The sequence below is a fragment of the Antechinus flavipes genome, chromosome 2 (assembly GCF_016432865.1).
Source record: "Antechinus flavipes isolate AdamAnt ecotype Samford, QLD, Australia chromosome 2, AdamAnt_v2, whole genome shotgun sequence".
NCBI classification, from domain to species: Eukaryota; Metazoa; Chordata; class Mammalia; order Dasyuromorphia; family Dasyuridae; genus Antechinus; species Antechinus flavipes.
In genome coordinates, this window is record NC_067399.1 from 39,722,536 (window position 1) to 39,736,264 (window position 13,729).

The window sequence follows — 13,729 nt, forward strand, 5'->3', positions numbered from 1 at the left end:
CCCTCAATTCACCTGACAGGAAGTATGAGCAGGACCAGGAAAAGATTTCAAAGGAGCAGCAGGTGAGGATGAGCCCGCCCTTGACGTTGGACCCTTCGTGCCCCCTTGAGCTAGAAATGGGTGAGGGTCTCTGGCCGTGGGAGTCGAGGACTGACAGATGCCCTTCGGAGGCAGGACACCGAGCGGTGGGCTCCCGGCTGGGCCCTCTCGTGCTCCTGCCTAGCTTCTCACCTGTAGTACAGCCCGTTCTTAATCCCTTAATCCAGTCCGGTCGGCCCCGCGCCCGGCCCTGGGGAGAGGAGGAGTCCCTGCCCTGTAGGCACTCACCTTTTCTGGGGACCCCGGGTACCCTCCATAGTGGGGAGGTCCTCACCTGGAATAGGAGAACAGAGCTGGGAATGGTCGGGGGGATTGGTCTGCCTGGAGCCTCTGAGGGAGCAGTGCCCAGCCAAGACAAGGTAAATGTTAGCGCTTCTTCGGTCATGGCCGAACTTCCTCGCTCAGGGCAGAGGCCAAAGGGGCCTGAGCTCGTTCTCCCAGGACTCCGGGGACCCCTCAGCTTCACTCTGTGGGCCAAGGGGCTGGGGACTGAGCCCTTGGCGCTGGCACTGATTCCTGGAGAGGCCCCTTGGCGTCAGGCAGGCTTCAAGGCTGAGGCCCCACGGGTGCTTTCCTGGCTTTGTCTGATGGAAGCCTCCGCACTCCCTGTGTGCACTTTTTCACCCTTAACTGGCTGTAATGATACTTGGCCCGCCCCTCCCCGGAGGCATCGTGGGAATGCACTGGGGGAATTAGGGCTGCGCCGATGGGCGCCCCATTGGTGTTTGCACATAAGTTCCCTCTCCCCCAGGAGGCAGCATCTTATCGACCAACAAACCCACGGGATATTTTTAAGCAGAAGGAGAGAGCAATGTCCACGACCTCCATCATGGGCCCTCAGCCAGGTGAGAGGGGGCCGAGGGGCGGTTTGGGTGTGAGTGAGTGTGGTCAGTGGGCTGTAGAAAGGTCCTGGTGGCTCAGGGAGGAGCTGGGGGGAGCTCACGTGGGGCGTCCTCCTCCAGACTCAAGGTAAGAGCAGGCTCACCCACTGGCATCTTCTGCGTCTTTTTAGTTGTCGTATTAACCCTTGCCCACTCATGTTCTGAGTGTTGTCTCTGGCCGGACCCGCCTTGCCACCAGTAGCCTTGAGGCAGCTGTAGGGGGGTTTAGTGCCTCCTTCCTGGCCCGAGGGGAGAAGGGGGCCAGCTCAGCAGACAGTCTTTAGGCTTGACTGATATTGGGGCTTCTCACTTCAGTAAGATCCCCATCACTGAAGGGGTTCTAACAGAGGCTTAGTGACTAATTTTTTAAGGAGATATTGCAGAAGGAACTAATGACATTAATGAATTAGGAACTAGATCAGATAACATTTTTAGGTCCCTTCTGAGATCTTGCTTTTCTGTGCCAACAGCAGCTTCAGAGAGAGCCTTCTGTTTATCCTGGGGAGCCCGTCTTCCTCTCTGCTCCTTGCCCAAGCCCTAAAGCCCTTCATGCCTTTCCAGAGGGGAGGTTAATGGCAGTGTGCTTTGGAGCTGGAGTCCCCAAGCCTTTGGACCCAAAGAACTTCAGAATCAGTGCTCCCTCTTGTGTAGTCTCAGGTCTCCCTTTTACATGAGATAATTCTCTAGGACTATGCTGTCCATCTCTCACTCCTTCCCCCCCCCCCCCAAACCACATCTGCTGGTTTTTGGGGGGCTCTTAGGAAACAGCTGGAGAAGGAGTGAGATCTCATCTGAAAATGGGATCCAAGGGAACTGAGCTTTTTTTGAATTCAGTCTCTGTGCCGATTGATACAGCTATTCATTCAGCAAACATTTATTGAGTACCTGCTGAGTACCCTGGTTGAGGGAGATGTGGTCCCTGCCCCTGGAATTAATGATCTGGTGAGAGGACACACATTGCGTGAGGGCCCTAGAGAGGGCACACATTGCGTGAGGGCCCTAGAGAGGACCAAGGAGGAGGCCTGAGAGGGAAGTCCACAGCTCCCTGGGCATTGCGGGGATATTAATGGAGGAGGCTTTCATTTGATTCGAATTTTAAAGGGCAGATGAGAATTCAGCAGGCAAAGGGAACAGGGCCCCAAGCTGGGTACACTTCACCCCAGGAGGCAGAAACTTGGCCAGTTCAGGGAGGTGACTGGAGGGAAGCAAAGGCGAAGGGCACTGGGATGTGGAAATGCCATGGTCTGATCTCGGACATGGGACACTCAAACAGAATGGGTAACGCTCCCAAGGAGGCTAAGGCAGTTTCCAGGTGTCTTCTTGGAGGCTTGTTGAAAGGTGGTAGCCATGGTAATGAAGGAGAGAACAGACCCAAAATGAAGTGCTAGCCCCCTCTCCCTCTACCCTCTCCCCTCCATGCCAAAGATAACCCTTAAGGCTTTCTCTGTGGGAGTTGCTCATTCAGGTGTCATAAGCACAAGTAATGACCTCACTGAGTGGTGTTCTTCTGCCCTCACAAGAGGACAGGCTTGGGGCCAGACTGGGGGGACAAGCCAGAGAAGGGAGACCCAAGGCCTGAGCCCACATGAAGAGCTTGGGAGGAGGGGAAGGAGCTTTCAAGAAGCCAAGGGATAAGCGTCTGAGCTGGGCTAAGGGAGCAGTGAGCTCCAGCAGCCCAGAGAGCCCGAGTGGTGGAGTTTGTGGTCGGGAGGTCAGTCAGAAGGGGCAGTCCTCCTCCCTCTTAGCAGGGGAAGGAGGGAAAGATGGACAGAGGGATTAGAGACAGTAGAGAGGAAGAGGCTGGGAAGACTTAAGAGTAGGGAGAGAAATGAAGCTTTAGTGAGGAGGAAGAATGTCTTGTGTAGTTCTAGTGAAGGAAGAGAAAGGGTGATGATGGTCCAGAGAAGATGGAGAGTGTGGAGAGGGCCAGGGGTCACTGAAGGACAACTGACTGCCCAGCATTGGCGAGGGCCCCTTTGTCCTGTCTGATCTGCATCAGCAGGGACCTTAATTTTGTGGCTGTGCGTGGCTAGTGCTTTAGAGGATATGTTACAGGTGTGAACCTTGTTTCTACCAATGGCGATCAACTTGGAGAACTCAAGCCATGGGAGGTGCTTGTACCTCACTCACAATCATCACAAATAATACCCATCTCGTTTAGAACTGACAGCCGGAGCTCTTAATTTGTCTAGGGTCACTCAGTAAAGTTCTGAAGGGAAAACATGAACACAGGCCTTCCTTTGTCCCATGTCCAGTCCCTGTCCTTTGTACCACACTGCTTCCCAGAAAGAAAATGGTTAGATGAGGCCGCAGGCTATTTGATCTTCCTTCTAACATGCAGTGGGCCTGATGTGTCACTGATTTTCCAGGCAAGATTCGGAGCCCCTTCCTGCAGAGGCAGCACACCCAGCCAGAAGTTTCTGTTAGCAGAGAAGTCACCCCGGTTTCCCCAGGGCCTGCAACAAGTAAGTCTCTGCCTTCTGTGGAGGGGGGGCCATGGGAAGCATCTCTGTCTTCTGAAGGAGCCTCCAGGCCTTGGAAGGGAGTACAAGGAGGAGGAGTGCCCGGGTGAAATCTCACTTGTGATGTGCTTTGTTCTCAGATTTGCAAGTACAGCCGAGCCCTGCTGCTGCCCCTCCTTCTCCAGAGCAGGTGGAAGAAGAAAACTTGTATGAGAAGCCCCCGGAGCAAGACAATCTCTATGAGGAGCCCCCACAGGTGGATGCTTCAGCATTTTTCCTCAGGAATCACTGTCAAAAGTTCTGTTCAGTTGGAGCCCTTGGGCCACACAGGCCCTCAGGGCTGGCATCTGGGCTCTGCTGGTCGGGCACCAAGGAGCTAAGCAAGACAGGGAGGGCAGCGGTAGCGATCTGGACCTGGCATTTTGGGGGAGGGGCATAGAGGATGGAGGGGAGGTGACAGCAGCTCCCCAGCCCAGGGTCTTGTCCTGTTAACCTGAATCTGCTCCCCCTCCTCTTAGCAGTCTTGGGACAGGATTAGGAGACAGGTGAGAGGGGCCAGGGAATATGCTGTTGGGAGAGAAACCATCCTGCTCTTTGCTCCTTCCCTGGACAGGAAGAGGAGGAGGTTACTTATGAGTATACTGATCACTACAAGCCGGGACCAGAGCTGGGCCAGAAAGGACTCTGTGCCAGGGCCCTGTACGACTACCAGGCCGGTAAGACCCACACACATGCTGGGGAGTGGGTGGGGAGGCCTGCAGTCCCCAAGAGAGAGAGCTCAGGGTGGGTGGGGGAGCGCGTGTGCTCATGGATGCTGCCCGTTCAGGGGACAGGTGGTAGCCCAGCTATGCAGATGAGAGAACGGAGGCCCACAAAGGCAGAACTCCAGAGCCCTTGTCCTCAACTCCCCTGAAGCAGGATCCCGGGGCTGGTGTAGCACAGGGACGGGGTTCTTTCCTTTGCTTTTTGCCCCTACTTTCAAGGTCTTTGACCTCCCCCTTGTGGGTGTCCTCCCACGAGCACAGCTTCTCAGCTCTTGAGATGATCTTCCATCTTTTGGGGGCTCCTGCAGTCCCTAGGCTAACCATGAGCCTCTGAGTGGTGCTTTCCTGGTGCTCGGAGGACAGTCTGCTGCCACCTCTACCCTGGGGCCCTCCCCAGCTCGGTTCCCAGCACCTTCCCTGAAGGCTGGGCCCTCAGAACCTGGGTGCGGCCTGGGAAACGGCCCAGCCTGGACTGCTCAGGGGGTTGACCCTTGGAGTCCCCTCGCTCTGCCATCTCTCAGGGGTTGGGGCTTAGCCACAAGTGCAGAGGAGGAGCTGAGTGGGAAGAGCTGAAGCTCCTCGCTCCTCAGGGTTCCCGAGCCTGGCGCTCACGAGTGCTTTTGTCTGCTCTCCCAGCCGACGACACAGAGATCTCCTTTGACCCTGAGAACCTCATCACGGGAATCGAGGTGATCGACGAGGGCTGGTGGCGTGGCTATGGCCCAGACGGCCACTTCGGCATGTTCCCTGCCAACTACGTGGAGCTCATCGAGTGAGGGCCGCCTGTGGCTGCCGTTCTGGACTCCGCAGGCCATCCCCCCACTCCGACGCAGCTTGCCGCCTGCCCTGGAGATTGGGTGCTGGGCTGGCACCAACTCACAAGAGACCCTGGGGCTAGGGAGATGGGGACCTGTAAACCCCCCACCTCAACTCCACAAGATTTTTTTTTCTTTTTGCTGAAGTGGCGAGGTGACCCCGTTCAGTGCCTTTCCAGGCTTTTTGGGGTCCCTTCTGCTGGCCTGTGGTTTGGTCTCCCCAATTACAGCAATAACCTGGTGATTTCACATCCTCAGAGGGAGGCCTGGGCCCGTCTGCTCTGCCAGGATCCCCTAAACTTCTGTCCCTGTTGGTGGTGATTAGACCAAGCCCTGTTCCCCTTCACAGCCTCTGAGGCCTCCAGGCTTCCCCAGCACCTCCTCAAAGCGGGGGAGTGGAGTCTGGCCCTGTCTTTGGTTTCCTCTTGCTTTTAAGGGGTGATGGCTGCAACGCTTGTTACTAAAGACCTTTGGGTAGAATGAACTTAGGCAGTGATTTTATTTTCACATATGACCCAATCGGCCTGGGTTACTGTGGCTTGAAGGCAGTTTGGGACTTGGTTCTTGGGTTTTGGTTTTTTTAAATCTGCCACTATCTCCATTCTGTTCTTCTGTTCTCTTGGCCCCAGTGTGGGGGGTCAAGGTTAACAGCCTATACCCGTGGAGTACATGAATCAAATGTGTGAAAATTTCTACAAACACGACACACCCTTCAATGTGATGTTGTCTCTCTGTGTCTTTGATAACAAGGACCTTTTCTCCTAGTATTCCATGGTTCATCACAGCCCTTCTCCCCAGCTCTGCCTGCTTGCTTCCTCCCTCCCTATCCCTACAACCCTTCCCCCAACACCTCAGGGCTCTTTGCTAAGGGAAGGGAGCAATGGGAGAGGCCCAGGGAGGACCTCTGGCCAGTCACAGGAAACGGCTACAGACCCCAGCACATGTTACTGAGAAGCGGGGAGGGGGGGAGGGAGGAGAAAGAGCCACGACAGCAGCACCCAGTCCTAGCGAGCTTTCTGCTGAGTAGCTACTGGGAGCCTCGACCTCCCAGACGGGGCCAGGACTGTTCTGTAAGTGTTTCTGCACCTAGCTTTGGCCCACGGTCAGACCCTGCTCAGACTCATCAGGCAGAGTGGATGGAGATTGGCAGAGGTGACTTTATTGTGCGGTTTACTTCTGGGCCATTACTTGGCCTTGCCCTGGGCGGCTACGGCCTCCATGGCCTTCTGGACTGTTTCCTCGTCCCCGAGGAACTGCATGGGCTTGATAGGCTTCAGCTGGTCATCCAGTTCATACACGATGGGGATCCCAGTGGGCAAATTGAGTTCCATAATGGCCTCATTTGACATGCCTGTGAATAGCAGAGGAATTAGCAGTGAGCCCACGGCTTTGTCCCGACTTCTGCCCTCTGGGAGTTGCCCAGAAGTGGAGCTTTGGGTCAGGGCAGGAGCAGTGGCCGGGTCCCCATGAGTGCAATGACGCTAACAACCTCCTTGGCATTCCAGTGACCTTTATGGCCTGGGCCAGCTGGCCCTCGAGCCGATCCCCACTCAACGGCAAAACCCTAAAAAGTCAGCGAAGAAAGGTCAAGCCGGAGAGACTAGCACTAAGTGCTCCGTGTGCTGGGTGTGGGGACGGGCTGGTCCCTCCCTCTCCTGCCTTCCCTGGCCCAGCCCTAAGGCCCAGGAGCTCCCCCCTCCCCTCCACAGCTAGAGGGAAACTGAGGACCGTGGACCCGTCTGTCAGTGGTGGCGCTCTGAAGCCAGGTGAAGTGGGCCCCGGTTATGGGGCCCTTGGGCAAGGTGAGGCTTTGGGCCGAGAGGGACTTTTCCCACCAGGGAAGGGCAAGGAGCTGCTTGTAGAAACTTGAGCCCTCTGAGCTCATGCTGCCACGTCTACCCGGAATAGCAACGTGACCTTTAGCACCCGCGCCCAGCAGCGGGCTCCCCCAGCGTGTTCAGCTGGTAGAAACAGAGTTGGGGACGCGAGACACGAGCAGCTCTGGGGCCTCCAGCACGCTGTGTCTCTTCACCCAGAACTCACTCGTAGGACACTCCACCTCCAGCCATCCCCACGTGGCTTTTACACAAATGACCGGGCTGTAGACTAGGGACGGACTTGGGATGGCCCCTGGTTGCACCACATTCTTTTGTAAATGAGAACAGACCCAGGATTTCTCCCAGATCCCACGGGTAGTGATGGAGCTGTGCTCCAACCTGGGTCCTAGGATGCCCAGTCCTTTGGGAATGGGCCTGCTCGCGCAAGCAAGGATCTCAAAACACTTCCCATGAAGGAAAAATGGAGATGGGATGGGGCTGGCACAGGAATGGCCTTAAAGACTGAAGCCTCAGTGGGATACAAAATCCCTGGAATTGTCCCTAGCCTCCTTAGCGTTTATCGTGTTTCCTTGCTTGTTGGGGAAGAGAGCCTGAGGTTTGGGGAGAACCGAGTTCCCTGTGTGAGCCTTGAGCCCCTGGCCCTGGAGCCAGCTTCTGATCTCTGAAGATTATAACTTGCAGCTTGGCTACTGCTTATGAAGCAACGAGACACAGAAAGAGCACAGAGTTCTTGTTCCAGCCTCATCCCTAACTCGCTGAAAAGCTACGTGCTCCCTCTGTGAGCCTGTGCGCTTCGGTGTGGGTCCAACAACTCTATCTATTGGAAATGTCCCCAGGTTCCTTACCAGTGCCTGGGACCTCTTTACAACTCTCGACCTGAACTGTTGTGCTCATTTCTTCACACTCTGTGTATCTCGTCATCGAAACCTTCAGGAATTTTTGTTCTGTAGCAGTTTCTTTGCTATCTGCCTCATCATATTCCCAGAGCAGAGAAGGAAAAAGTGCAAAAAAGCAGAATTCACACTATTTAACCATGAAGAGTTAAACACATTTCATTAACTTGGGATGTTTTTTTCTTCACTGGAAGGGCACCTGTTCATCTTGCTAATCGCAGATGATTATTCCCCACTCAACTTTCTGAACAAAACCAAGAACTCATTACTCAGAATGGCAGCTCACTGGTCCTCTTAATAGTTGACCAACACCGGATGTGAAAGGTCACTTTCTTTCTACACACACAGCGCAGGGCAGTTTGGGTGTGTGCTGGGAAAGATGTTGGGTCCAAACAAGATCCACAACATAAGGTGATCGCAGTGCATTTTCAGCAAACTTAGGCAGAAACAATATATACCTTTCTTACCTTCTGAAAAGCTTACTGTATGTAAATCAACTGGTTAAGTTCTGAGTTATTATTACACTGCTTTGCTGGGACCCAACTTTGGTCTCTGAGACACTTGGATTGGAACACAATTGGGAAAAGACCTCAACATGCTGCCTTATTTATTCCATTCTGATGGTCATAGAAGCAATGGGAAAGGCTCATCCTGAGGTGTGGAAAGAGAAACCTTGCTGGAGAAAGGAAAATGAGAAAGTTTTTCAGGGTACAAATAACTCAGTGTAGGAACAAAACAATGAATCTCTAATGGAAATAATATTGTTTCTCCCTTTGCTCACCTGTCACCACAGTGCCTGCCTGAGTCTTTTCCTATAGTGATGATTTTTTTAAAAATAGCTTTTCTCTTCAGTGTTTTATCAGAATTACCTTTTCGGTTCTTGCCTCACTGCATCCCTAGAGACTTAGGAGTTTGGAGATGTGAGGCAAGAAGCCTTTGTGGGACCGGAGCAGAGGGTATCACAGGTATTATGAATATTATTTGCTTACACCTGGACTTGGAATTAGTCAAAAATTAGTGAAAATAACACCTGGAGAGTAAACATTTCCGTATTCTGCTGCTTCTCTTCACATCACATTGCATATCTAACATGAAGGGATTTGCTGGACATTAGACTGATCTTGTTAGGAAATTGAATTTCAATCTCAGGCTGAAAATAGGTGAGAAAACTGATTTATCCCTCCCCCTCCCCCCAAAGTGATCATACCCTGGGCACTTTCCAAGGGGAGGCCTGGAATGAGGACTTTTACAATAGCAAACCTGGCATTTAGAAACCCCCCTCTAAAGTGCAATTGTGAATTGAAATTTACGTTTTCAGGAGATGGATTTATTGCTGTTATTACATGTATAAATCAGATTTGCCAAGTGGGGAGTACTTTGCATTAATAGAAGTGAAGCCTCAGAGAACTGGAGTTACCAGTTAATTATCTAAATCAGGTCTTAAATTTTTTTCCACTCCTCCCTTTTTGCCTGAGAAATTTATGTATACATATATATAAATACATATATGTGTGTTTATATATATATATATATGTATATATATATATATATATATATATATATGTTTATATATATGAATCAAGCCACTTACTAATAATAAATATGGATTCCCCTCTATGGAGTCATGAGCCACAGTTTAAGAAACTGGAATCTAAATCATTGGGACTAGTCTAGGAAAAATTCAAGAATTACTGTAGCAGACAGACACCCCTAAAAAGGAAAAAAAAAAAAAAGGTAGTTTTGGCTTGGAAAATGAATGAACTGCATACAGATTAGTTGTAGTCTGTAACTCTAGTCAAAGGAAGAGAGCTTGAATGATGTGGCTGGCCAAGACTAAGAGCTGCAAGCAAGCTGGCCGCCGGGTAACCCGAGATGCTTTGGTTTTGCCCTATCAGCCTTTTAGACAGCTTACCAGCTGCTTTCTCACATATTTCCTCCACTTTATTTGCAGGATTTAAAATCCTAGCCTTCAGGAAAGCTTACAGGGCAGCAAGCTATGAGAAATCCACTGAAAAAGAGCCTGGTCTTAGAAAATGGGAAGGATGGCACATTTAAGCCAACATCTGCATTTCTCCCTAACACGCCAATAGGAATTCTTTGGTTTGGAACTTGAAACCCCTCACCCTATTAATGGAACTTCTCACAACTTGGGGAGGCTCAGTTAATCTTATTTTTGAATAAGCTTTGATTTGTCTAATGGAGCAACAAATGAGATTCCACCTTGAAATCGCCAGGGAAGTGGGCAAACTGGAATGGGAAGGGGGTGCTTTGATTCCAAATCTAGCTCCAGTCTCATTCGACCACATTGCCTCTCCAGATTGTCTTGAGATATTTAAGGATGGATCCCAGAAGTAAGGATTCCCTTTTCAGAGAGCGAAAACTACCCTTTAGTACTGAGGCAGACAGAAATCAGAGAAAGCCTATTTAGATAAGATCTGATTAAGCATTAAAAAAAAAAAAAAAAAAAAAGTCATAGGATCAAAGATTAAGTATTGGACCTTATGAGGTCACCTGAACCAACCCACCTCCATCTTTGCATCAGCCTGGGCTGGGGGCTGAGGCAGCTGCTTTTTTGGAGGATCCTCAAAGGGTAGTTTTTGCACAATCCACCTCCTCTCCCGCCCCTATCATAAACCCCAGATCCTGAAGTGGCCAACTCTTGCCTACCCGGGGTGGTTTTTTTATCCATAAAATGAGAAAAATCGGGCCATGTTACTGCTAAGGATCACAAAATATTTGGGCTCCCAAACCCCCCAGTCTCAAGAGTCATAAACCCAGAGCAGCAGGGCTACAACTAGGACACGGAAGACTCCCCTCCTGGGCCACCTCTGAGGGAGAAGTGCCTCCTTCCTCCCAGTGCGGTCCCTTCCTGGGCTGGACAGACAAGATCTAGTACGGCCTTGGCCCGTTGCGTCTGGCTGGGAGAGGAGGCTGGCGTGGATCATATAAGACCCTTTGGGGCTGTGAATGGGAATCTCCCCGGAGTCCACCCCAGGATCTCTTATTTGCCACTGGGCAGGACTAGGGAAATAAATGCCACCAAAGGTTCGTGCCTGGTTTTGTTCCTTCCCAAAGGTCATGGGGTAAGTGACAGCTGGCCTTTGAGGTACTCAGCTGAAAGCAGAATTGCATCTGGCCTATACTTTGATCCTTAAGAGCCGAAGAGGTAGAGCAGAGCCAAGTTTGTGCCCTCGGCCATTGTGAGGGACATGGGGGCTAAAGGAGAAGGTTTGGAAGTCTGGGGGACCAGCTTGGGTTTAGCCCTGAGCCTGCCCACAAAGTCACACTCGGCTCTTTCCCCTTCCCTACACTCAATCCCCTTTTTTTTCCTCTCAAAGCTCTCCCGGGGACCAGGTACTGAACTGTTTGGTGGGGTCCCTAGGAAGGAAATGGGTAAAAGGGCTATCTCTTCATTTCCAGATCTTGGCAGACTGAGGCTGGGATGAAAAGTGGGATTTCTTGAGAAAATAAACCTTCCTCCCTAGAGCCTGCCCTGACCACCCCCCCTGGCAGCCAGACCACAACTGACTGTCCCTCAAGGGGACGAGACTTCAGAAGGCCAGTTTCCCTACATTTGGGGGCTCGAGGGCAAGGTGGGCACAGGCGGTCTAGGGCACCAGATGTCTGCCCCTGGCTGCTCGCTTGCTTCAGTGACCACCCACCCACTGGGCTGGGCTCTCAGTGGCCCTGCTGGAACTATGGGCTAGAGGTCCTGGTCTCTTTGGAGCCCTTAAGATGAGGCTTGAGACAAGCTGTCCTTTTTATTCCTTATTCTCACCCGCTTATCCAGGTCATTTCCTCATGGTGGTTTTCTAGTCCTGTTCTTTCTTACTCATATATGGACACGTCCATTCTTTCCTTCCCCATTCCCCTCAGGTTAAGGGTGAACTCAACGTGGGCGACGGCCACCGAAGGGAGGGCTGGGGGACCGTGGTGACTGTCGTCTCTCACGAGATACTTCTGGGGCGTTGAGAGAAGGGAAGATAGCCTCATGGGGTCAGCACAGATTTACGCTGGGAGAAACTTGCAAGATCAGTGAAAAATAGTATTTATGAAGCACTGTACAGTCTGCTTTGTACCTTTCAAACTGCCAGTAATAAGGGTTAGCATTTGTATAGAGCTTTAATTTTTGCAAAGCACTTGACAAGTATCTCTTCTGATGCTCACCGCAACTCTGGGAGAATCCCCATTTTACTGATGAAGAAACTGAGGCAGCATTAAGTGGCTAGTGAGTGTCTGGGGCTGGATTTGCCCTCTGTCTTTCTGCCTGCAACCCTGGCACCCTGTCTACTGCGCCCCTCACCTAAATGCCAGATTTTATACAGAAGGAAGCTCAGGGGTACAGAGGCAGACGCGCGAGTTTGAGTGGGTAGAACTTAGGGCTAGAACCCCACATCCGAGGCCGGGGTCTTTCCTTCACAGCGCGCTCCTTTGGGGGGGCTAGGGTTCAGACCTTGGATTCCAAAGCCCATTTCACAGTCAGGGACACTGAGGCTCCGGGCAGCCGGAGTCCTGGCTCCCGGGATCAGCCTGCCTGGTGCTGAGCCTTCCCTCCCATGCCAAGCGTCCTGAGGGACAGGGGGCTACGTGGGCTGCTGAGAGCTGAGCGCCGGGGTGGGCCCGGCCCCCCCCACGGCCCTGACTCTCCCCACGGCCCTGGCCCCCTGGCTCCCTGGCGGGCTCCCCTTCGGGAGGGGGCCTGAGCCCGGATAAGGGCCTGCAGGGCTGGGTGGGAGGGCAGGCAGGGCAGATACCAGCCTCCCTCCCCCTGCTGGGACGGACCCCCGAGCACTCACCTTCCAGGTGCTTGACGATACCGCGCAAGCTGTTGCCGTGGGCAGCGATGAGCACCCTCTTCCCCGCCTTGATCTGGGGAACGATCTGCTCGTTCCAGAAGGGCAGAGCCCGGGCAATGGTGTCCTTGAGGCTCTCGCAGGTGGGCATCTCCCCGGGCTTCAGGCTGGCGTAGCGCCGCTCCTGTCCCGGGCACAGAGCCAAAGGTGAGACCCCCGAGCAGGGCCCCCCGCGCCCCCCGCCTCCCCCGCCCCGCCCGGCGCCTCGCCCCTCACCTTGCTGATGGCGGCGTAGTAGGGGTGCTGCTCGTCCATGGGGGGCGGCGGGACGTCGAAGGAGCGCCTCCAGATCTTGACCTGCTCCTCGCCGTGCTTGGCAGCCGTCTCGGCCTTGTTGAGCCCGGTGAGGCCCCCGTAGTGGCGCTCGTTGAGGCGCCAGGTCCGCACCACGGGCACCCACATCTGGTCCACGCCGTCCAGGATGATCCAGAGGGTGCGGATGGCGCGCTTCAGCACGGACGTGTAGCAGATGTCGAACTCCAGGCCGGCCTCCTTGATGGCCTGGGCCCCCCGCTTGGCCTCCTCCACGCCCTTCTCGCTCAGGTCGGCGTCGAACCAGCCGCAGAAGCGGTTCTCCTGGTTCCAGGCGCTCTCGCCGTGGCGGACGATCACCAGCTTGTGGGTGGGCATGGCGGCGGCGGGCAGGGCGCGGGGGCGCGGGTGGGAGAGAGCTCTCAGCAAGGCGGCGCAGCCCAGCCCGGCGGCCGAGGGTTCCTGGCTTTATGATGTCCGGGCTCCACCCCTCCCCCCGGCCGCCGGCCAGCTGGCATTCTGGAGCCGTCAGAGGGGGATGGACAGCGGCAGGTGGCCCTGCGCGGAAGGAGGAGCCCGAGCCCGGGAGCGGAGCCAGCCTCAAAATAACTCGAGAGGCTTCTCCAGGGACGGAGCCCTCCCAAATAAGTCCCGGCCTCTGGTCAGGGACTCCCTCCTCTGAGCCAGGCTCGGGGGCCTCCGGGTCGGGGCAGCGGGCCGGCGTGACCACTGTGTGGGGGCGACGGTGTGGGGCCCGTCTGAGGGAATGAGTGGTCCCAAGGGCCATTCTGGCTCCTCCCCTCAGGGCCCTCAAGCATCGGGGAGCGCAGGGGGGTCTGATCTCGATGTCTCGGGCCCCTCGCTCTGGACTG

General features: G+C 53.9%; 2 protein-coding genes across 4 annotated transcripts in view; one reads left to right on the forward strand and one right to left on the reverse strand.

Moving 5' to 3' along the window:
• Positions 1–5,742, forward strand: part of DBNL (drebrin like) — a 28,087-nt gene extending 22,345 nt beyond the window's left edge. The window contains exons 8-13 of the mRNA XM_051974532.1: positions 20–62; positions 851–944; positions 3,350–3,445; positions 3,583–3,698; positions 4,056–4,158; positions 4,843–5,742. Coding sequence (XP_051830492.1) covers positions 20–62; positions 851–944; positions 3,350–3,445; positions 3,583–3,698; positions 4,056–4,158; positions 4,843–4,982 — 592 coding nt within the window. The 3' untranslated portion in view covers positions 4,983–5,742. The remainder of the gene's footprint in view (positions 1–19; positions 63–850; positions 945–3,349; positions 3,446–3,582; positions 3,699–4,055; positions 4,159–4,842) is intronic.
• A 416-nt stretch (positions 5,743–6,158) lies between these two features.
• On the reverse strand, positions 6,159–13,659 carry PGAM2 (phosphoglycerate mutase 2). 3 transcript variants are annotated; one of them, XM_051974534.1, is made up of 4 exons: positions 12,822–13,313; positions 12,549–12,729; positions 7,705–7,824; positions 6,159–6,372 (listed from the first exon to the last, which is right to left on the reverse strand). In XM_051974534.1, exons 1-4 carry the CDS (start codon positions 13,233–13,235, stop codon positions 6,206–6,208), a joined length of 882 nt encoding a protein of 293 aa, XP_051830494.1. In that variant the 5' UTR covers positions 13,236–13,313; the 3' UTR covers positions 6,159–6,205. The 3 variants fall into 3 exon arrangements, with proteins under 3 accessions (XP_051830494.1, XP_051830495.1, XP_051830493.1); XM_051974535.1 differs by lacking the exon at positions 7,705–7,824 and having other exon boundaries at positions 12,822–13,311; XM_051974533.1 differs by lacking the exon at positions 6,159–6,372 and having other exon boundaries at positions 7,726–7,824; positions 12,822–13,659.
• Between the last annotated feature and the right edge of the window lie 70 nt (positions 13,660–13,729).

Bases quoted from the DNA above. Each gene is read 5' to 3' on its own strand.
- PGAM2 (XM_051974533.1), bottom strand. From the start codon at position 13,644: ATGGCCCTTGGGACCACTCATTCCCTCAGACGGGCCCCACACCGTCGC. The intron at 12,730-12,821 runs GTGAGGGGCGAG...TGCCCGGGACAG, and splicing joins ACTACGCCGCCATCAGCAAG to GAGCGGCGCTACGCCAGCCT.